The sequence below is a fragment of the Aedes albopictus genome, chromosome 2 (genome assembly GCF_035046485.1).
Source record: "Aedes albopictus strain Foshan chromosome 2, AalbF5, whole genome shotgun sequence".
Classification (NCBI taxonomy): domain Eukaryota; kingdom Metazoa; phylum Arthropoda; class Insecta; order Diptera; family Culicidae; genus Aedes; species Aedes albopictus.
In genome coordinates, this window is record NC_085137.1 from 446,276,962 (window position 1) to 446,300,110 (window position 23,149).

The 23,149-nt window shown below is 40.2% G+C and overlaps 2 protein-coding genes across 2 annotated transcripts in view; one reads left to right on the top strand and one right to left on the bottom strand.

The window, feature by feature from the left end:
• LOC109420204 (agrin) overlaps positions 1–23,149 on the bottom strand; it is a 351,745-nt gene that overhangs the window by 65,638 nt on the left and 262,958 nt on the right. The window lies entirely within an intron of this gene.
• Positions 8,963–21,577, top strand: LOC109409990 (mucin-2). Its single transcript, XM_029869975.2, has one exon. It carries the CDS (start codon positions 10,064–10,066, stop codon positions 11,624–11,626), a length of 1,563 nt encoding a protein of 520 aa, XP_029725835.2. The 5' UTR covers positions 8,963–10,063; the 3' UTR covers positions 11,627–21,577.

Genomic DNA, 23,149 nt, shown 5'->3' on the forward strand with positions numbered 1-23,149 from the left:
TCGGCGAACGGCAACCCATAATGGATGACCCCCAATCGTACTGGAAAAGAAACAACAGCCATACATCATTTCATCATCGTGCTCATCATTCTACCAAGGACAGGGTAGAAAAGTGAAAGCAGCACAAAGGCAAACTAGTTCGATGTAATAGAATATGAATATCATAGAATACATTTAGGCGCTGTACGAAGTGTAAGGGCAGCTGCTAATTGGAATCGCTCACGTAGTGCCCTTGTGGACAAAAGAGCTGCAAAATAGGTTAAGTGATTAAGAATTAAAAAATATTAACCCTAGTAGGATGTTGGGGTCAACATGACCCAGAAAGGCACGCTGAATGTGCACTACACCATCGTGGTGCAAAAATCCTAACATCTTATCAGGGTTAAGACAAAACGTCAAGAAATCCAACTGCCCAACATATTCGTCCAGCTTTACACGCTAGGACCACTGAGCACCTAGAATGTGTAAGACCTACTCATAAGTGCATAATTTCCAGACCACACCAAAAATGTGTAACAGTTACACATTCACAAAAACAGCTCGTACACTCTTCTAGAGGGGCCCATATAGCCGAGGCGGTAAACGCACGGGTTTTCAGCATGACCATGCTGAGGTGACGGGTTCGATTCCCGGTCGGTTCAGGATCTTTTCGTAAAGGAAATTTCCTTGACTTCCTTGGGCATAGAGTATCTTCGTGCCTGTCACACGATATACGCATGCAAAATGGTCATTGGCAGAGGAAGCTCTCAGTTAATAACTGTGGAAGTGCTCATAGAACACTAAGCTGAGAAGCAAGCTTTGCCCCAGTGAGGACGGTACGCCAAGAAGAGGAGAGGAGGACTCTTCTAGATGCGAAATATCGATGTTCTTTTTTTTTGCTTACCAAGGTCACTAGTAAACCTAACTAGATTGCCGTACATATGTTTTGTGGACGCCGGAGCTGATTTTGCGAATGTGTAGGGTTACACATTTTCGGAAATTATGCACTTTAGTGCTGAGCGGTTTTAGCGTGTAGTCACTTTCAGGATGTTGGGATCACCGTAGCTCGCGATTTATCCTTCACCGTCACACATAGTTCTTTAACACTCCGCCAAAGATCGTCGTGTGCACTTATCGCTCGAACACTCCAAGTGCTTACAGGTCCTCCTCGAGCATGGTCCATGTCTCGTGTCCGTAGAGGATCCGAGGCCTCATAATCTTCCGTATGTTGCGGGAGTAAAGCTATTTTGACCATAGTTTCTTCTAGAGCACGACTTCGACTGATGATGCGCCTACGTTGTTGACATCCGTGAGCAAGGAACCGTGGTAGATGAGTTCTTATACCACCTCGAAAATATCCCCGTCTATCGTAACTTTGCATTTCTGTCATAGGCTTGTCCTGTCTTACTCAGCTTCATCTACCAGGATTTTCTTCGTTTTTTTCTGATTTCAGGTGTGAGTACATTTCTTCCACCGTTCCAAATCTAGCAATAAATAATATCCATATTCTCCGCAATACAGACAAATTGACCGGATTTTGTGAAGATCGTACCCCATAGCTGTGCGCGGTTGATACTGCCACGCGTATGAGCAGATGATGCGTTTGGACCTGGTATTCACGGCATTTCTGGAGGAACTGCCGTACGGTGAACACCAGTCGGTTGTCGGCCGGCCGTCGATGGAACCGGCATGATAAAAACTCATTCACTCCAGGTGATACACGACGGAAGATGATTTGGGATGTCATTTTGTAGGTGACATTCAAAATTGTGATCGTTCGTCAGTAACTTGTAGCATTTCTTGTTGATGGGGTAACCTACCACTCCTTCAGTAGCTTTTCGGTTTCCCAGGCTTTGACAACTAACCGGTGCACTGCCGTTCTACGCATAATTGTCCCATGTTATATGGGATTCCCATATAACATGGGACAATCGGGCGTAGAACGGCAGTGAAGGCAGGTGGCCAATTTTTCCGGGCCCTTCTTGATGAATTCAGCTGCCATATCCGCAACATCTGAATGCTTCAGTCTAGATTGTACCGGGGTGGCCGCCGGTACCGTACATTGTTAATGACAGAGAGTATCGGATTTAGTTTGACAAGTGGGCAGAGTTGATGGTAGTGCCCAACATCGAAGTGACAAGTGAGTGATCAGAACGCATTCGATTTACTATTTCGTTTGTTGTGGTGATTTTCAACGATAAAAGAGACTATACTGAAAGAAGGACCTCAGACATTGACCAGGCGGATGCGTTGAAACTACACGCTCGTTGAAAACTACTCTAAAATGAGTCGTTTTCTACTCAGTTCAATACTTTTGCCAAAATCAAAAACTTATAAAAAATCAAGTCTGCTCATGTAAATTGGTGACCCAGTTGAAACCTTTGGCAAAATAATTCGTTGTACGCCTAATTTTACGCTTGCTTTAATGGAAATTGCTTTTTAAAACATCAAGGTAAGCTTTCACTTGAAATACTTCAGAAATATTCAAATACGAGAAAGTTATTTTGACAGGAATTCCGCCATGAACTGCACGAGGAGTTCCCCAAAGTATGCCAATATGGATCCGGGAGATTTTGCTTGAGATGGTTCAAGAAGAATAACAGACGTTGCGGTAATCTTCTTGAAGGGCTACTGGATCGCATCGTCGCATCATGGAACATCTTCGTTATCCCCATGGCTGTTAGCTGCTGCAACCGATTCAGCTCAATAAAGGGAATATCCAAGAGAACACATACATGCAGCTGTTTCTGATTTTAAATTAATATACGTATATAATTGTATTTAAATGTTAGTTTAAATAGAGAAATAAATTATTTGCGTCTGTTAATTGATTTTGTTAATAATATTTTAACACATTTATGCTAAAGAAAAATAGCAAAAGTGAGTAGCATCTACTCATTTTGTTTTTTTTTTTCGAAACAAAGAAAGAGAGTTAAAGCTTACTGGAGTTAACAGATACTGGAAATTACGCTCTTTTGAGCTGTTCCACTTTGTACCTCATTTTAGAGTAGTTTTCAACGAGCGTGTACTGTAAGCTCAGCTAAATAGCAAAGCATTGTCAAATCTGTCCAGCTGTCTATCAATCAACTATGAAGACATTCATGAATTTTAAATAATGAATTTCAAATAACTCAAAGTACATATGTACAGATGGGTAAATTATTGGTTAAATTGGGAAGAAATCCACAGCTCAGGTGGGATTTGAACTCACGACCCTTATTCGCTAGACAAGTGCTTTACCAACTAAGCTACCGAGCCAATTGATCACCCGGCAACTTAGTTGCCATAAATTTCAATTCTAATCTCATCGATCTATATCATCTTCCCCTAAACCGCAAATATAACCATCTCTGTTGTACATATGTACGAAGAGTGAATGCGATTTGTTTATTGTTTGAAATTGTTTGCATATGAGGCTTTCCACGGACCAGCACGAATCCATTTTAATCGATGTTTTTAATTTACTTGATATTTTTGTATACTATTCCATTTCATGTGAGAAACCATTTTTTCATATCAAAAGTTCATATTTTGTCTCGACTAACTTTCAAATAGGGCCTATGAAAAAATGGAACACAAGCAAATAAAAAATTATAACACGGAAACGGCTTGTTCGATCGGAAAGGTGTCTTCAGCAAAGTTGTAGAATAATATATGGCGGCTCTCAGAAAAATACACATTGAAAAATTTATTTAGTTTTTCTTCTGAAAAAACTAAATTTTGTTACTAAAAATTAAATATCTCAAAAAGTTATTTTTTTACCTTCGTGTTTTTTTGTGAGAATAAAGTTCATTCTGTTAGCTATCATCTGTAAAATTTTTATAGTGGTAAAAAAATGTACAAAAAAGTTACGGCACTTTGAACATTTTTGGTTGCGTGTTTTTTTAGAGTGCATGACGAGTTTCCCGCAAACTAGATTTTGGGGTTGGCAGCACCCTCTCAGATTTCAATGGAATTGTGTAGGTATGAAGACTATGTACTTTAAAGCAACGTTGCATACATTGTTGTTTTTTTAAATTTATCTACACTTATATTTGAAAAGGGCCTAAGTTGTTGACTATTTTATTTATACCAATATAACTTAAAAATAACATGACCTGCAAAAAAGTGTGGTATGTGTGACTTTAAGGAATTTGTGTAAACTTTCAAGTAAAAAATTGAAATATTGAAAAAACGATCACACTAAAAAAAGTTAAAAAATAAATTGAAGTCAATTTGGAATACATGCCCATTTGCGAAATTAAATTAATCCTATTTCGGAGAACCAAACCCCACACCAACCAATAAGAATAGAATTCAAAATGGATCAAAGTAATTAAATTGATATTATCTAAATCTAACCCAACACAAAATGTTTTTTTTTAGTCAAACCAATTTTTGGGTATTTTTATACGTGGATTTTCACATATTGATATTGAACATAGCTTTACATGTTTCAATTATAAATCTATCCAATACAAAGAATATAATTTAGGATTCTCTTTTGAACCAGAACACCAGATTTGTTACACAGAAATTCAGAACATCAACCAGAAGTCGAATTTCAACTTAAAAGTTTTCTTATTCATAAGAGAATAAAATAAATACTTTGCATTAGATAGACTTGTGATTTAAACATATGGAGCTATGTTTAATTTAATATCTGTAAAAACGCCCTGGATAAAATCTTTTGTTTTCTACCGAAGAGAAACACGCAAAATGATGACATGAAGTATTTGTTGTTAGGAACCGTCCATTAAATACGTAGCATTTTAGAGGAAGTTTATGATATTGCTAGGAGCCTTCTATTAGGTATAGGAGAATATACTTTAAGAGGGGAGGAGCTGTCAAAAATGTTCTACTAATGCTACCGTGATTTCGAATGCAGTGATATGGTCAAACTCAAACATTACAGAATCCTTGAAAAAGGTCCAATAAGGATCGAAACGTCGGGTTAAGAAAACATATAGTTCTTTTTGATTGACCAAATTAGACTGAATTGCCAATTAAAGATATCATCCAACGTACAGTCGATCACCCAAAGAAAGTCAAACTCAAAGCAATAAACAAGTACGACCACGATTCTCATCAGTCAACGAGATTGAAACTTTTACTACAAATCATTTTATTGCAATAGGTAAATATCATTTAAAATAAAAAATCAATAATTTTGCTTTCGGGATGAAATTGATCAGTAAATGAAATACCTTTGCATGTGCCAAAACTATGTTTTCCACCTGAATTAACAACCCCAGAATGCGAAATGCTGCGCAAAAGTTTAACGAGTTTTCTCAATTTTTAATTATTCAAGTTTTAAATTTAATAAATTTCATGAAAACGCCTTAAAGTATGCACTTTTCATACTGAAAAAGTGATTACTTCCGAAAAGTGCAATTTTATGTATAAATTTGAATATTTATAAAATTTTTGATTATGAAATCGTGTTTAGCAAATACTTGGCAGCTAAAAGCATCCATTCGAATATTCATTACATGTGCGATACAGCCACGGTAACAAAAGTTTGAAAGGGTATTTGAGGTTCGCCAAACACGCAATTACGGAGTATATTGAATTTAATACACAAATATGTTACTAATTGACTGTAAAACATGTAACTCGTCATTCAATAATCCTTTAGCCGGATGATGGTCATTTTCTACAAATTGTTTTAAGTTTAAAGCAATATTTTTAACAAATGAACATGACCCTCACGTCGATCAATTTCACCCCACTGATCAGTTTCACCGAAATCACGGTACCTCAGAAATGCTTTTCTTCAAAAGTGCGCTTCTTGCGATATATGGCAAAATTTTCAATAATTACAAAAATGTCATGTTTTGCAAATTGAAATATTTTTTCTTATTTGCCTTTTTTCTACTTTTAAAGCGTATTGACATTTTTCAATGTTATGAAAGTTCACATGATTATCTAAAAGTCCCCCATACATAACTTTTTTGTAGGTAATGTCATTTTTAAGTTATATTGAGAAAAAAACGGTCAAATACTTTAGACCTTTTCAAATATTAGTCTAGGTAAATAAAAAAACAACGTATGCAATCTTGCTTTAAAATACGTCTTTAAAGCTAAGAAATTCCATCGGATTCTGAGACAGTTTTGCCAAACCCCTACGGCGAGTTTGCGTGAATTCGTCATACACTCTAAAAAACACACAACCGAAAATGTTCAAAGTGCCATAACTTTTTTGTACATTTTTTTTACCATTATGAAATTTCTACAGATGGTAGCTAACAGAATGAACTTTATTCTCACAAAATATCACGAAGGTAAAAAAATAACTTTTTGAGATATTTAATTTTTAGTAACAAAATTCAGTTATTTTAGAAGAAAAACTAAATAAATTTTTCAATGTGTATTTTTCTGAGAGCCACCATTTATTATTCTACAACTTTGCCGAAGACAGTTTTCCGATCAAACAAGCAGTTTCAGAGATATGATTTTTCATTTGCATGTGTTCCATTTTTTCATAGGCCCTATTTGAAAGTTAGTCGAGACACAATAAAAAGTTTTAATATAAAAAAATAGTTATTTATATTGATTAGAACAGCTGTGCAAAATTTTATGCAAATCAAAAATGCAAAATTAAAAAAAATGGATTTTTTTCGCGCTGCTTCGTGGAAAGCCTCTTCTCTTCTCTTCTTTGGCGTAACGTCCTCATTGGGACAAAGCCTGCTTCTCAGCTTAGTGTTCTATGAGCACTTCCACAGTTATTAACTGAGAGCTTCCTCTGCCAATGACCATTTTGCATGTGTATATCGTGTGGCAGGCACGAAGATACTCTATGCCCAAGGAAGTCAAGGAAATTTCCTTTACGAAAAGATCCTGGACCGACCGGGAATCGAACCCGTCACCCTCAGCATGGTCATGCTGAATACCCGTGCGTTTACCGCCTCGGCTATATGGGCCTACGCTCCATACAAATTTCGAAAATGTTGTATGGCACAAAAGTTTACGAGGGGGAGGGGGGCTTTATGAGATGACTAAAAATGAGCATACGTAGTTTATGGACAGCGCCGATATGCAGAGCAAGCTCGATGATCTTGCCAAACGCTCCTCAGTGGCAGGTCTTACCATATACGTCAACAAGACCAAATCGTTGAATGTAAACACGGTCAACCCTTCCAGCTTCACGGTAGCTGGGCCATCAGTGGAGAATGTTGAAAGCTTCCAATATCTTTGTAGCCAAATGGCGGCCGCTGGCGGCACCAAGATCGACATAGGTGCACGGATCAAGAAGGCGAGGGCTGCTTTTGCGAGTTTAAGAAATGTATGGAAAAACAACCAGATTAGTCGACGCACCAAAATCCGAATTTTCAACTCGAACGTGAAATCTGTGCTGCTATACGCCAGTGAAACCTGGTGTGTATCACTGGAGAACACGCAACGGCCGCAGCTCTTCATCAATAGATGCCTGCGGTATATAATTCGTGCATGGTGGCCTCACAATTGGATCTCCAACGTGAAGCTCCATTGCCGATGTCATCAAAAGCCGATAGCGACAGTAATTCGGGAGCGAAGATGGAGGTAGGTTGGTCACACTCTACGCAGGGGTGGAAAAAAAATCTGCAAGCAAGCGTTAGATTGGAACCCAGCAGGACATCGCAGCAGAGTTAGACCCCGAGGCTCGTGGCGGCGCAGCTTCAACAACGAAATAAAGCAAGTCGACAGAAATTTGACCTGGTCACAGGTCAAGGCGATGGCTGACAATCGCCAAGGATGGAGATCTTCCAATTCGGCCTTCTGCAGCACCATGGGTGCTCTGAAAGGAAAGGTCTTGCAAGTGAAGGTCAGATATATGAATACTGGGCAGGCGTAGGTGAGAGGTTAGGATGGAAGCAATGATAGGGGAGCAGAAGAGGAATGAAATGATGCTGAAAATTGCGAAAATTGAAGTCAAGTGAAGTCAAGTAAAGTCAAGTAAAGTCAAGTAAAGTCAAGTAAAGTCAAGTAAAGTCAAGTAAAGTCAAGTAAAGTCAAGTAAAGTCAAGTAAAGTCAAGTAAAGTCAAGTAAAGTCAAGTAAAGTCAAGTAAAGTCAAGTAAAGTCAAGTAAAGTCAAGTAAAGTCAAGTAAAGTCAAGTAAAGTCAAGTAAAGTCAAGTAAAGTCAAGTAAAGAAGTCTAAAATCCCACTGCAAACCGCGCTGTGAGTCAAATATTAAACACCGAAGACGACCTTGCCGCTGAAGTTTAAATCTGGAGCAATATTTGAAAAGGTCATACAAGCATTGGTAAACAATGACTTCAGGCGTCGTTCCTGAGCCCCCATCAACTTATTCTCACAAACTAAAACCGTTATCAGATAGAGCAAACATCGATCTTTCGGATAATTGTCTTCATTTGCGTGGGCGGGCTGCCTTTAGGCCCTACGGCGTTTTCAAAAAAGACCCAAGACCTCTTGGGCCCTTTTCAAATGTTGCTCCAGAAATATGTATCTGTCATAGAATGCAAACACATAGTTGGAATTAAACGGGGCCGTATTTAACTCGTTTTTTTCATACTTACGGTGCCATTATGTGGAGAGTATATATTTGTATATGTTTAATAATGTCATGATGCTTCTTCGTATTATGTTTGCAACTTCATTTGCGTAGCCTATGACTTCGAAGCCCATTGCCACCAAGACATTCAGCAACCCCGTTACACTTTTTTAACGATATTTTCACTGCAACTTATCCTTAGCTTTACCGTAATCCGGGGTAACATTGATCAGAATTTTCGATCTTTCTTGAATAATTCTCTTGTTAAGGCAAACGTTACATGTTTTATATTTTTTAAACAAGTACTGGCCCTCTGAGCATGTGTTAAGCTACTCGAAAAAAATATTGTAAAACTTCAAAACATGTTTAAATAGGTTTTTTAATCTAAGTTTTGATTTTGTTGATTTGGGGTAACATTGATCATATCAGTGATCAATGTTCTTTTTTGTTTAAAATACCCTTACTTACTAAATTCGAGGTCGCTGATTACGAATATGTTGTCCAAATTCTTACAACGTATGTACTTTTTGAGTTATTTTAGGATTAAAATCCTCCAAACCGCGAATAACGCCTTAAGGTAGGTAATGACTTAAGGTGAATATAGAACGAAGCCACACCTTGAATTTTCAAAAGCACAAATCTGAAGAACCAAATATCGCAAAGCGTTGAAAAGTTGATCGATTGATCAGCCGCTGGTGGTGACCAATCGATCAACTTTTCAGTGCAATCCGTCATTTGGTTCTTTAGATTTGTGCTTTCAAAAATTCAAGGTGTGCCTTCGTTCTATATTCACCTTAACGAATATATAGCCGACTTCTAATAAATCGTATATTTCATTGATAAAAAGCATTTTCATAAAAGTTTCGTTTATTAAATCAAACTCTAGGATATCATATTGAAGTAATACAGTGATTTCGAACCTCATATTCTACATATATAGTATTCACGCCAAGCATGAAAGTTTGTCAATGTATCTCATTGCGTTACAAAACACAGTTATGGAAAAAACGATTGATTTTAATGTTTATGAAATTCAATTTTCATTAATTGCATGTCATTTAATAGCTGAATGATAGCAGATTACGATATACCATTCGATAGCAGAAACTGATTTAATGTAAAATGCTTATTTGAACATTTCATGAGGTCAGTCAAGCCGATCAATGTTACTCTGTTTTACGGTACGTCAGTTTGTCTGTACTAAGGGTGTGCGTTCCCACCCGATTGGAAAGTGTGTTTCACCGGATCGTTTGAATCGACGAATTGCAGTAAGCTGATATAATGTATCGTGATTGGAAGCCTCCTCTTGCTAATTGCAAACTTGCCTTTGAAAACGGCATATATTAACGTGTGTTTTGACCTTGTAAAGCGAAAATGGTAACCATTATTAAAGCCATTCTGTAGCTTGTAGGTAAAAATGTATCAGCTCTTTATTACGTTTTGTTTCCCAGCCCAGTTCATTGCACAGTTTGCGCTCGTTAATGCGTGTGCTAAAAACAAAAACATTTCTCTTACGAGTTACGGCGGTGCGAGGATGCATAAAAGAACATGGTTTGTGCTGGACTCGAGTTTAGTTGCCTCATATCAACATCCAGATGGTAGTGCACCAGAATGGGCTTCAACATTGTCACGTGGTTAGTGCTGTTTGAGTTGATCTCGCTTATCGTCGGACATCCGGCGTTGGATGAAACGCTGCGAAAGCATTTTTACGGTGCAAGTAGTGAAGAAAAAGTGGTACAAAATAAAAGTGAAGAAGATGATGGTAGAGCAAAGCGTCTAGTGGAAGAGGGGGCTGTTGTTAATGGATTAGATCCAGAAATAATGAAACGTTACTATGCGGATGACAAGAAAAAATGTGGCTGTAAAGAGAAGAAAATAGAAGATGTTACTACTACGGCGAAACCAAAGAAGAAGAAACGGAAAACTGAATGTCATTCAACAACTACAGAAGAGCCCATCACTACCAGTTGTCAGTGTAAGACGACTATACCAATCACAACTAGTTGCCAGTGCAGAACGACTACGAGAAAGCCTAGAACTAGTACCCCAACTACTAGACGTTCAACAACTACAAAAAAAACAACCACAACCAGTAGTCCAACTTCAACTTCAACCACCAGAAAGCCATGTACAACCACTTTAAGCCCATCAACTACAACTTCAACTACTAGTCTTACTACGACTACAACTGTAACACCAAGTACGTCAACATCTTCTGCACCCATTACTACAACTATATCTCCAGTTTCGACTACAACTATTGCTTCATGCACAACAACTACTTCTACGCCAATTTCTACGACAACTACATCCTTAACTACTACTACTGCTGCACCAACAACAACTTCCACACCCATATCGACTACAACAACTGCACCGGCTACTAGTACAACTACTGCTGTTACACCAACATCGACCACAATCACATTAACCACTACAACTGTACCAACAACGACAACGGCTATTACTAGTACTACTGCGTTACCAACAACTACTACTACAACAGCTGCACCTACGACGACTATCGTTACCTGTGTCACGACTCCCACTACTGCTGCACCTACAACAACAACAAGCACATCAGCACCCACATCAACGACCTCAACAACAACCACTCACAAGCCTTTAATCCATCGACCTAAACGGCCCCACTATCATCCTATCTTCAATCCAGCCAAACCGGATCATCCGCGGTTCCCGTTCCATCCATTGCTTCCCAACCACCTTAACAACGATTCAGCTGCCAGTTCGGAGGACAGCAGCGACCATTCATTACCGGGCCCGCACCGGCACCGTCACCCGTCTATCTACCTCCGGCCGGATTGCACCGACGAGGAAACATGCGCCCAGCATCGGGATGCCATCCGGCGTATCCTACGTAGACTGAACCGGCTGGGACCGTCCGATCGAAGGTCGGACTCCGAGTTAGATCACGGTCCGCTGAAGATGGATACGGTGGGGCTGAGGATTCCCCGGCATCGCACAGTGGGAGTGGCTCCGGTTGTGATGAGTTATGATCGGGCACGGGACGTCCGAGAGGATGGCGATGGGGAGGCCTGTCGGAGACCCGAGGAAGATAGGCAGTACTTGCGGACATTGAGACGGGCTATGCGGGAAGTGAAGCGAAGTTTGAGGATGCGGCGAAACGAGTTGCCGCAGTGTAGGGACCGGTGACTGTTGACGGAAAGAACTGTAGTGATGTAAGGAATGCAATAAATGTGCCTGCATGTAAATAGCTGCCAAATAGAATGTGATGTTTGTAGTAAGCATTTGGGTTGTTTTTGTTTCGGACGTGATGTGATAGAAGTTTTTGGGATTGAATAGCTCTGTTTTACTTGGAAATGGACTGGCGTATGGAATGTGTTGAGATGAGGTAACTGCTACAAAAGAATTTTTGGCTGTGTGAGAATACTTCTGCGGTGTACCATGATAATTTCGATGTTATGTGTGAAATCATGTTATGTTTGGATATCAAAGTCGTCTTAAGTGGATATTCGGTGTGTCTGCTAACAAATGACCACATCTTTCGCGAAGCAATCTAGTTAAGTTTCATGGAGAAATCGCATCCTGTCTTTCGGGAACTCTTTGCGGCATAACACCTTCAAGTGCAATATTGAGACACGTTTAGCACATTTTATCGTAAATTTCGCAAGAATTTGATTTAGTTGCGTCAGTGTTTCATTTCGAGTTTCTGTATCCTGTTACAATGGAGATGTTACGGTCATTAGTTCATACCTAGCACTAGATCATAATTAGACACAACTTATTGTTCATGAAGTTACGCCAAAGTTTCTTGATGTAAGTACTTCTATACGACTGCTCACGGAGTTCCTGTAGTTTTTTTTTCTGGACTACATACAATTTTTGCTTTCCTCTTGGTGCTTCCGAATCCTTCAAAGTTTTCTCTTAATGTTCCTTTAAGGATTTCTGCTTGAAGTAAGAGTTTTTGCTTGAATTACTTAAGAGATTGTTGCTATAGATTTCTTATATGGGTTACATAGGGGTTTCCCTCGAAGCTCAAATAGGGATTTCATTCTACTAATGGATTTTTCATAGAGTTCTTCCAGGAATGTCTTCAAGAGTTCCTCCAGGAGTTTCTTGTTTCAATTTCGGCAGGAACATCTTCCTCAATCATGGTTGAATTATTCCAGGAACTTATTCTAGAGTATTTCGTCAGCAATTCGTCTTAGATTGGCTTCAGAGGATTTCACTCTCACTATTTTGAAGATTTATAGAAAGATGGTCTAAAGTTCCGACAGGGAGCCACCAAACCCAACATAGACCCAACAATTATCCAGCGTGGGTCGATCAGTGGTCCAACATTTGAAAAAAAAAAAAAAAATTGACCCAACTTTAACCCGACATCCGAAAAATTTTCACTCTGGCGAAATTTTTCCGGGTTTTTCGTGTTTTGTGCCTAGTTAGTTATTAGAGTGACAATTCATTCAAATGACAAGGAATCGCTTCTCATTTGAAGAGTGTGTGTGCTCTAGTCAGGCTTGATAGAAACTCCCTCGCGAGAAAATGAGGAAGCGATTTTGGCGATTTTCTGAGGAGTGAAAATAAAACTCAGAAATCACAACGCAAAAACTCAACAGCACCGAGCGCGAGCTTGCCGCGCAGCGAGGAGTTCGTCCAACACTCATAATTGCTTGTTGTGTTTCTCACGTCCACTCACACTCAAAAAGCTCTCGCGAGTTCCACTCCCATACAAAGAAAGACTCTCGAGGCGAAAATCGCACTCAAAAACCCGAAATAATCATTGGCTCTTTTTTCGTTCCCCTCTTCCTCGCTCAGTTTTTATTGGCTCTCTGTTTGGGGTTCGTTCGCTCCCTCGCGACGAGGCAAAAGCAAAACACCACTCTAGAGCATGTTGCAAAACTCTTTTGATTTCGAGGAGGATTATCAAGCCTGGCTCTAGTTGACTGAAATCGCTTGAAAAAAGACTAGCAAAAATAACTGAAAAGATTTTATTAGAAGAGAAAATGACTGAAGAAAAGAGCGCATTTGAAAGCCCCTGAAACACTCCTGGAAACCCATGGGACACACTCAACCCCCTAGAACACCGCTGGAACGACCCTGCAATCCCTTGAAAATTCGTTGTCGCTCCTGAACCGTCCTGGAACGCCCTTAAATACTCCTGGGACGCCCTTAACACTCTGAATCCCTCTGGAACTCCTTTGGAACGCTCTTAAAACACATTGAAAACCCTGGAACCTTCCTGAAGCCCTCTGGAACACTCCTGGCAACATCCCTGGAACGCCTTTGAAACCCCATGAAATGCATGGTTGCATACTAGACTGGTTCAACAAAGTCGATTTTTCGGAACAAAGCTTTTTCGATTCCTTTTAGCGTCCAAAACAACTGAGCAAAATTCGGGAGCGATTGGTTGCTTCCCCGTATTCCGCATTGCGATTAAAATTTGTATGGAATTTAGTATGGGAAAACGTGCTTTTTTGCATTTTTCTCATAAATTGTTTTTTTTGTCCAAAACGATCTAACTAATGGCGTTGAAGTATAGCCTAGGATATGCCGAAAAACTTTGCCGAAGACCGCAAAGTTATCCAACACTTTTAGTAAGTGCAAACGCTTTAACTGCAATGCTTTCCGATTTTCAAGGGGTTCAAGGGAGAAAATGAGGTTTATCGTCACTGAACTCACCTGAACCCACCCTTAGAACTTCACTGAAATCTCAGCGAATGCTCTTGACACATTCCAGAAACACCCCTGAAAGCCTCGTAACTGAAATTCATCTGAATCCTTCCTACGGAACCTTCTGAAACCCCCTTAATCTTTTCTAAAGTCCCCTTGAAACTTCTTTGGAACATTCCTGAAACCCAATAAGTCCCATAAAAACCTCTATATCTCCTCTCCGAAACACCTCTGAGACCCCTTAAACTATGCTGAAACCAAGAGGGCCGATACATCCCGAATTTAATCATTTTCTTACGGGGTGACTCTGCAGCCATAGATAATCATTGCGCTGATTGTGGGAACACAATCATCTACGACACATCTGGATCCATCTCTCCAATCTGATGGCTCTTCGATCGTCAGGTGGACAAGATGGCTTGAAAATCTAGAAAAAAAAAATGTTTTGCCAACTGATAATCCGATGCGCAGCTTGATGAAATCTGGTTGTTTCGCACGCTCGTGTGGCTCATCTTTAACTCCTTAAAACTCTCTCAAACCCTTCCTAAACTTTTTCTGCTCCTTTTCATGAAATCCCTAGATTGTCTATGTTGCCCCTTCATATGACCTCTAAGACTTCCTTTTGTCCCCCTCTCTCTTCAATCTTTCTAAGACCCCCTTCACCTCTTCGTTGTGCTGAGATCCTTCTGTAGATGCTATCGACTGTTGATTATTGGACTTGGAGGTTTCTTTCGGCGTTGCAGTCTTCGGTGAATTTCGAAGAACGATTTCTCTGTTACTGTTGTGTACACCTTTGTAGTTTTTCCTGTCTAATTTTAATATGTACAATGTCCAACTTCAAATAGAACCCTTCAAAAAGATGGCATAGATCATCGAAACGTCGGGCATTGAGAAAATATGTCGTTTTGATTACACACCGAAGACTGCAAGGCCGAAAGAAACCTCCAAGTCCTTTATCTGGCCGGGGCCCGTGGCGTAGTTGGTCACACGTTCGCTTCATATGCGGATGGTCATGGGTTTGATTCCCAGCCCCGGCACTTGCAATTTTTCGTCAGTTGCTCTTTACCGAGAGCGGCTGATACTGACCCTCTTCTGAGCCCCATGGCTCAAACGGACCCGGATACATGGACATCGGCAAACTGCTACTCATAATGGACCCCCAATCGGACTGGAAAGGAACAACGGCCACCTATCATCCTTGTGCTCACCATTCTACCATGTAGAGTAGAAAAGTGAAAGCAGCAGAAAGGCAACCAGTTCGATAAAGCATAATAGAATACATGTAGGCACTGTACAATACTGTAGGTACAGCTGTCAATTGAAATCGCTCACGTAGTGCCCTAGTGGACAATAGAGCTGTAAATTAGGTTAAGCGATTAAGAATAAAAAAAAAAAAGTCCTTTATCTGCTGCCTCATATAATCCCTTCCTCTGCCTCCTCTGTAATCCCTTAATAGATCCTACCTTATCAGGTATCAGAAGGCCGGCTCCAGAGGCACGTTATCCTCCATTTTGGACATTTGTGCCATCGCACAAACAAAAGCCTATTTAATTACACTAATTTACAGCATTTTTGAACTCGGTAAGCTGATGATCATTTTTGATGTAGAATCATGCCCTGAGTTCGAAAACGTGAAAGAAAAAAATTACAGTAGAGCGGAAATTTTTTCGACTTTCCATACAAGGCCGATGATTTGAAATCGATTTTTGTTCTATTTTTAAGCAACGTGGCTCACTTCACACATCTCATTCTTCGTAATGAATGCTCCGATTGAGCTGATTTTTTTACTGTAACTCGCATACATATAATATGCCAAATAAACGTTGAGAAAGAATTTTTAGATTGTTTTTTTCTTATTGAAAAAAATACATTTCTTCAAAATTTTTTGGAAATTTGGCTAAAATTTAAGGAGATCGTCCCTAAAACTCGCCAATATCTTGAATTTCATCAATCTGACGCGAAACCTGCATTCAGATGATCGGATGGTATTGTATTCAGCTTTCAATTTATGAAAAAAGATTTGAAATTGGTTGAACAAAACGTAATATATCTGAATTTTAGTAAAATCTATATTTTTAAAAGTTGTAAAACTCGATATTGAGCTTAAACTCAAAAACTGCTCTACTTAAAATTTTTTGAAGCACGTTTTCGAAATCAGTGCTAAATTGTACTTCAAAAATTTTGGTCGTTGTCAGAAGTTCACGACTTTCGTTTTATTTTGTAAACTAGTGTTATCTACCTGAGGGAAAAGGAAGGAAGTAAGGATAAGGATGGGGATAAGAACAGGTTGGGAAATAGGAAAAAAAATACCCTGGAAGAGGGTACTAACGCATAAGCGTACCACAATGGGTTCAAACAGCGCCCAGAAAAGGGCACTGTAATAACGCATAAAGCGAAAGAGAGCCTATAGCTCTTTATCACAACGGGTTAAGAACAACAGAATATCCTGAAGATTCAGGTTTCTGAAGTCAGTTTCACTTAATAAGTGTTAACCGAATAATCGGAAACGCAGTTGCGCAAAAACTGGACAGTTACATATCAAATGAAAGTTCCATAATCGGATTCACAGCTTTCACATACAAATGAATCAACTTGCTGAATATTTGTCATGTGAAAGCTGAGTCCGCAGTGGCCAGTCAATGCGTTGACCAGAATGCTGCAATTCTGCTTTGACAGATTTGTAAGATACTTCGCCACCCTTGGGGATGGCTCATTATAATACAATTTGGTTTGACGACATGACTCCAAACTAATCCAGTATTGTCTGTGTTGAGTAGCAGCCCAGGTGTGAATCTGAAGCTTTACCCAATCGATATCGGAATAGCTGGCTCAGGGCCAATGAAGTCATGTGATACTAACTCATCAGCCATTTCATTTCCAGCGATTGAAGAATGGCCAGGTACCCATACAAGGTCATCAGCGTTTGCTGAATTTAGCTCCTCGATTTGAGTTTGACAAGCGATAACTATCTTCAAACTAGAGTTGGACGAAGCAAGTGCTTTAATAGCAGCCTGGCTATCTGAACAGAAGTATATTACTTTGCCCATTACGTGCTGCTGAAGTGCTGACAGTGTAGTATCTACCAAGTGAGTAAGACTGATACAGCCTTAGCTCACGTGAAGTAACATCAGCACTGCTCGACCTTGGAGAAGGGAGCCATCATTGTAACATACGGTGCCGTCTGGAATACTTCTTTACAGGTATCCAGATGTCCACTCTTCCCGGGAAGGGAATTTTGTGGAAAATGTCCTATATGGGAAATTACAAGCAATTATAAGATCACTTGGAGCAAGGACAGTTTTGTCCCAATTCACCAAAAGTGGTAACAACGAGGTGTGTGTTGATGTGCAGATCACAGGAGTTTTGTCTAGTAGACCGAGTACCCGTAGACGGTAAGTGCAAGAAAGTGCTTCTTGTTTGAGATAAATGTGTGGTGGGGCAACGTCATAGAGAACTTCGAGCACATCCTTTGGAGATGTCCTAACTTTGATTGGATCATTCTCATTTAGCCCTTTTGTCACCACACAAGACATCCATAGGCCAATATTGGCCGAACAACAGTTGTGTAAATCCATTCGATATACTTGGGTTTTAAACCCCAAATTGTACCAAAGGTTCGCCGGCATTGCCCGAAGGCCATACAAGCTTTCTTGATTTTGAACTCAATGTGAGGTGTCCAAGAGAGCTTGGAATCAAGAATGACTCCATCATACTTTACCTGTTCAGTCACATCGATTTCAGAATCAAAGAGACGCAAAGGTCGATCGCCATTACGGTTTCGCCTTTCCGTAAAAAGAACAATAGATAATTTACTCGTATTAACCGAAAGGCCATATTGGCGACGTCAACCCTCAACTACCTGAAGGGCGCTTTGCATCAGGTCGAAAAGGGAGGCGATACACATACCAACTAACAATGCTAGGTAGTCGTCGGCAAAACCATAAGTAGGAAAACCGCTATTATTGAGTTGCCTGCTTCGAGATTCCACAAAAGTGGTGACAAGACTCCCTCTTGGGGGCATCCGCAAACACTCAATAACCTATCCCTGCTAGATGTCAATGTCGAGAAGCGATATCGGTTTTCAAACTTTTGTTGAATCCGATTGGAAATCATTGGAGATATACCATGACTCCGTGCGGCTTCCAATATAGCATCGAAAGGCACGTTGTCAAAGGCACCCTCGATATCTAAGAAAACACCCAAACAAGATTGCTTTTGAGCGAATGCTTTCTCGATATCGTAAACAACCTTGTGTAAAAGAGTCACAGTGGACTAACCAGATTGGTAGGCATGTTGGTTCACATGACGAGGCACGTTGGCCAGATGAACATCATGGATGTAGTGACCCACAATGCGTTCTAAGCATTTCAGAAGAAAAGAGGTTAAACTGAAAGGTCTGAAACTCTTTGCTTCTTAATACGACGCACGACCCACTTTAGGAATAAACTCCACAGTAATATCTCGCCTAGAATATGTATTTTTTTCAAAAAAAGTTTGAAATAATCAAATTTCTTCTGAAACAAAATAGGGTAAATCCCATCTGCCCCAGGAGATTCGAAAGGATCAAAGTGCCCACTCAATCGATTCTACAGTTACAATACTCAGAGCCGAAGCCAGGGAATCATAACTAAGAAAAAACATCAGGTCCATCCGAAGATGTAATATCCACACATCCAGGGAAGTGTGTGCTGAATAAGCATTCCAGAACTTCCTCATCAGAGGAAGTCAGATCGCCATTTGGCATACGAAGTTCGTTCACTCGGAAATCCTTAGATTTCGCAAGTATTTTGTTTAACTGTCTGACTTCACTCAAACTGGATACATTTGTAAAAAAGGTTTTCCAAGCCAGATCGTTCAACAGACCGGAGAGCTTTCCTGAAGGCCTTGCGAGCCGACCTGAAAGCCTCCATACCAGTCGAACGTCGTCTGTTCCAACTCTTTCTGCATTGTTTCCTGAGTTTCGCCAGATCAGAGTTCCACCAAGGGGTTCCTCTTGTGATCTTCACAGACCGTAGAGGGCATGCTTCTTCAAACGCTTCCATGATGAAGGTCGTTGTAGTATCGACGGCATCATCTAAATCACTTGGAGTGTCAATGGATGGTGAGTATCTATGAAGTTTGGCTGCAACCAAATCGGTCAAGAGATCCCAGTTGGTTGACCGGGCATTCCTGAAACGCAAAGTTTGCGAAGTAACATTCATATGTTCAAAAAAGATGTAGCGATAGTCAGATAAAGATTCTTCGTCTGACACATGAAAATTGTTCAGCTCGTGACTAATTCTATTATTGGGGGTTTCTTTCGGCGTTGTAGTCTTCGGTGAACGACCAAGAACGATTTTTCTGTAAGTCTAGTGTTCACCTTTGTAGTTTTTCCTGTCTTATTTTAATATGTACAATGTCCAGTTTCAAATAGAACCCTTGAAAAAGATGGCATAGATCATCGAAACGTCGGGCTTAGAGAAAATATGTCGTTTTGATTGCACACCGAAGACTGCAAGGCCGAAAGAAACCCCCAAGTCCTTTATCAGCTGCCTCATATAATCTCTTCCTCTGCCTCCTCTCTAATCCCTTATTAGATCGTACCTTAACTCCACCCTCTCTTCAACTATCTTGATAACTATTTTTGATGTATCCTAACGCCTTACCCTGGAAACCTACACGTATTCACGAGTTCGAAAAAGTAAATAAATATGTATCAAATCAACTCGGTGTCTTGCGAGCACTTACTTAGCATAGATCGAAGAAATAGTGCGCTGGAGACACGAACTCGATTTGATGCGATCGCTCATGGCAGTCCAGTGGTGAACTAAATGCGCACTATCTAGTACAACTTCTGAAGGAGTCTTTGGGGGGTCGCATTAAGGAAATCTCGGAGATTTATTGGAAAAATCCTAGCAAAATAACTTGCAAGGCTCCAAAAGAAATCACTGTGCAATCATTGAAAATATTTAGGTGGGAGTAGTGGGAGAAAAGTCTGGTAAAAACATGTAAAAATTGTTAGATGAATTCCTTCAATATCCCTGTGTTGTATTACTTCATTAGACACCTAGTGAATATGCAAACATAAAAGAATTAATGATCAGCCAAAATCAATCAGTCACAGGTTACGATGTCATCATGCTACTGAAAAAAAAAAACGCGACAAGCAATCAAATTCCTCTTTCAACACTTCTCTACAATAAGCCAATTCACAACCTATCAACGATCATCGATCTCTTGTCGCTTCCAATCGATCGGGACGGTCGGCGGCGTGTGTCCAGTCCATTCATTCGTCGTCGGGTCAGGCAACAATTGGAAACGACGAAGATCGCATCATGGATCGATTTGCCCCGGAGGCATCATCTGGAAGCACACGCTCGCACTCGACGATCTTTCTCCGACGACACCGTCCGTCCGTCCGTGCGACTCGCGTGCGCCCACTGATGTTGAACTTGAATGCGGCATTGTTATCCGCGAGCAGCGCCGCACACAAAAGGCAAACAACACGTTCCGATTTCTGAGGGTCGTTGTCGTCGTCGTCGAGTCGTAAAACAGCGAAAGTGACGTCGAAGACGGTGGATCGCGTGTCCGCCCGCGGATCGCAGACCGAAAACATGCGAGCGGAATCGAACAAGGGAGTACACAAGGCGCAAAGTTTAGCAAGAAGCAGTGCTTTTCACGCCACGCCGAGCGCGATCGTCCACAGTTGCTTCCAGATCGCGATGAAAGGTGATACAACAGAGATTGAATTTGTGATTTGGTTGTGTCTAATGGCTGGGTTGCATCGTGGCAGTAAAACGTTTGGAACGAGGTGGCCATATTTTCCAATTTCTGAAACTGTGACTATGAACCATAATAAAAAAAGAATTCATACGAAACATAGTTTTCATTGGCAATGGATCACAAAATTATTAAAACGACCGCTATGAAATAAACAGACAGCGCCACCGTAGCCTTGTGTGTTTGACATAACTCCACTGCTGTCGCAATGTATGTATCAACTAAAGTGGCCGCTCCAGAACACCTAGAACAGGTTCCGCGGAGGCCTCTCAAACACACTAACATACGAAATACCACTCCCTGACCCCAGTAATAATTCCTGATATCACATGGCCACTTGAGTATAATAAACTTGCACCAATTTATGATCGATTGAGGGCGACTTTTAAAAAAATCGGATGAAAATTGACGAAATGCCAGCATTTTGAAAATGAGTTGTCGGGGGTCGGATACGTGAAAGTTAAAGTCCGTGTGCACTATTTTGCACTTTGCACTGTCAATACTGCTCCGATTCTCAATAAAATTTTACAGTGCTAAACTATTATAATAAAATGTTTGCAGACAAATGCTGAGCCATTTTGGCTGAACACTTTGGAAGTTAGAAAGCTTTGAATGTCACAATACAGTTAAATATGTTTGTGTATTGCGATTTATGGTCACATTTACGACAACTTTTTAAAAGCCAAAATCAAACAGAACTTTCAAACAATATTCCTACATAGGGTCTGGGACCATTTGGGCAGGAGCACCTATTTTGGGCACTTGCTGCTGTAACTCAGTCAATTTTGAACCGATTGGTTTGATTTTTGAGACACGATCAGCTAGGCACAGTAACTAGTCATATTTCAAAATTCAAGTCAATCGGTTTGAAATTGACTGAGCTATAGCAGCAAGTGCCCAAAATAGGTGCTCCTGCCCAAATGGTCCCAGACCCTACATGATCCACTTACAGAAAAAAAAATCCGTTGCAATCGGTTTAGTATTTCTGTCCTTATAGATAGATCTCTTAACAATATATTTTTTTCTGTATTCTTTTTTCGTACTCCTAAAATCTAATTTTCTCGCGTTGGCAATATCTCCGCCAATACTTTACCGTTTCCGCTGAAATTTTTATTATTGTTAGTGCACGGAAAGATCGATGTACACAGAGCAAGGAGTAACTTTCACGCAGCGATCGAAAAGACAAAAGATTTCATGCAAACTTGTGTGAAATTTCACGCAAATTTGTGTAACACCGGATCAGCACATTTTTTTTTGCTGATCCAGCCGTACGCAAATATGAGTGAAAAATCCTTTGTCTTTTCGCAAGTTACTCATTCGCTGTGTACTTTCGTTTAAAGGTGTGGTTCATTTTGATGCCTGCAATCAAAAGTTATGCACTTTTGTCCGTGGTACAATTTGATTCCGTACACTCTTTAAGTTACACCTAGGGGATTAGAACCCATCTTCAGCATAGTGCATCCATTTTCATCCTACCGAAAACAAGGCTAATAAACGTGTTTTGTTTTATTTTTGTATTTTTTATTAGATCTCTCTCTCTCGTCTTAGCGTAACGTCCTCACTGGGACAAAGCCTGCTTCTCAGCTTAGTGTTCTATGAGCACTTCCACAGTTATTAACTGAGAGCTTCCTCTGCCAATGACCATTTTGCATGTGTATATCGTGTGGCAGGCACGAAGATACTCTATGCCCAAGGAAGTCAAGGAAATTTCCTTTACGAAAAGATCCTGGACCGACCGGGAATCGAACCCGTCACCCTCAGCATGGTCATGCTGAATACCCGTGCGTTTACCGCCTCGGCTATATGGGCCCTCGTTTGTTAGATGCGAGCTTTTATGATAGCAAAAAGAACGGAAACCAATTGTGCTTAAATCGTATGTTTTTGTGGCATTGTCTGCATAAGAGTACTCATACCTTATACGTAAAAAGCTAAGCTTGGCTAAGTTTGACTGCACATATCTATGATTGCTAATCCGTGATTGAATATCCAGAGAGATAAGAGTAGACAAAAAAAAATGCCTGAACTATTTTTTAAGACTAATATTAACTGAGTTCGAAATAAAATAACTTGATAAGAAATGCAAGTCTAAGTTACTTACTGAGTTGCCGATTTTTTTTAAATGACATGAATTCTGGGCTACCTGGAATGAAAACAAAAGAAAAAGTAAAATTAGGATCAATGAACATGGAACAAGAGTATACATACGTAGTGTGTGGACAATGGACATGAGGAGGTATACTGTTGTATCTATATAAAAATGAATATCTGTCTGTCTGACCCTTATGG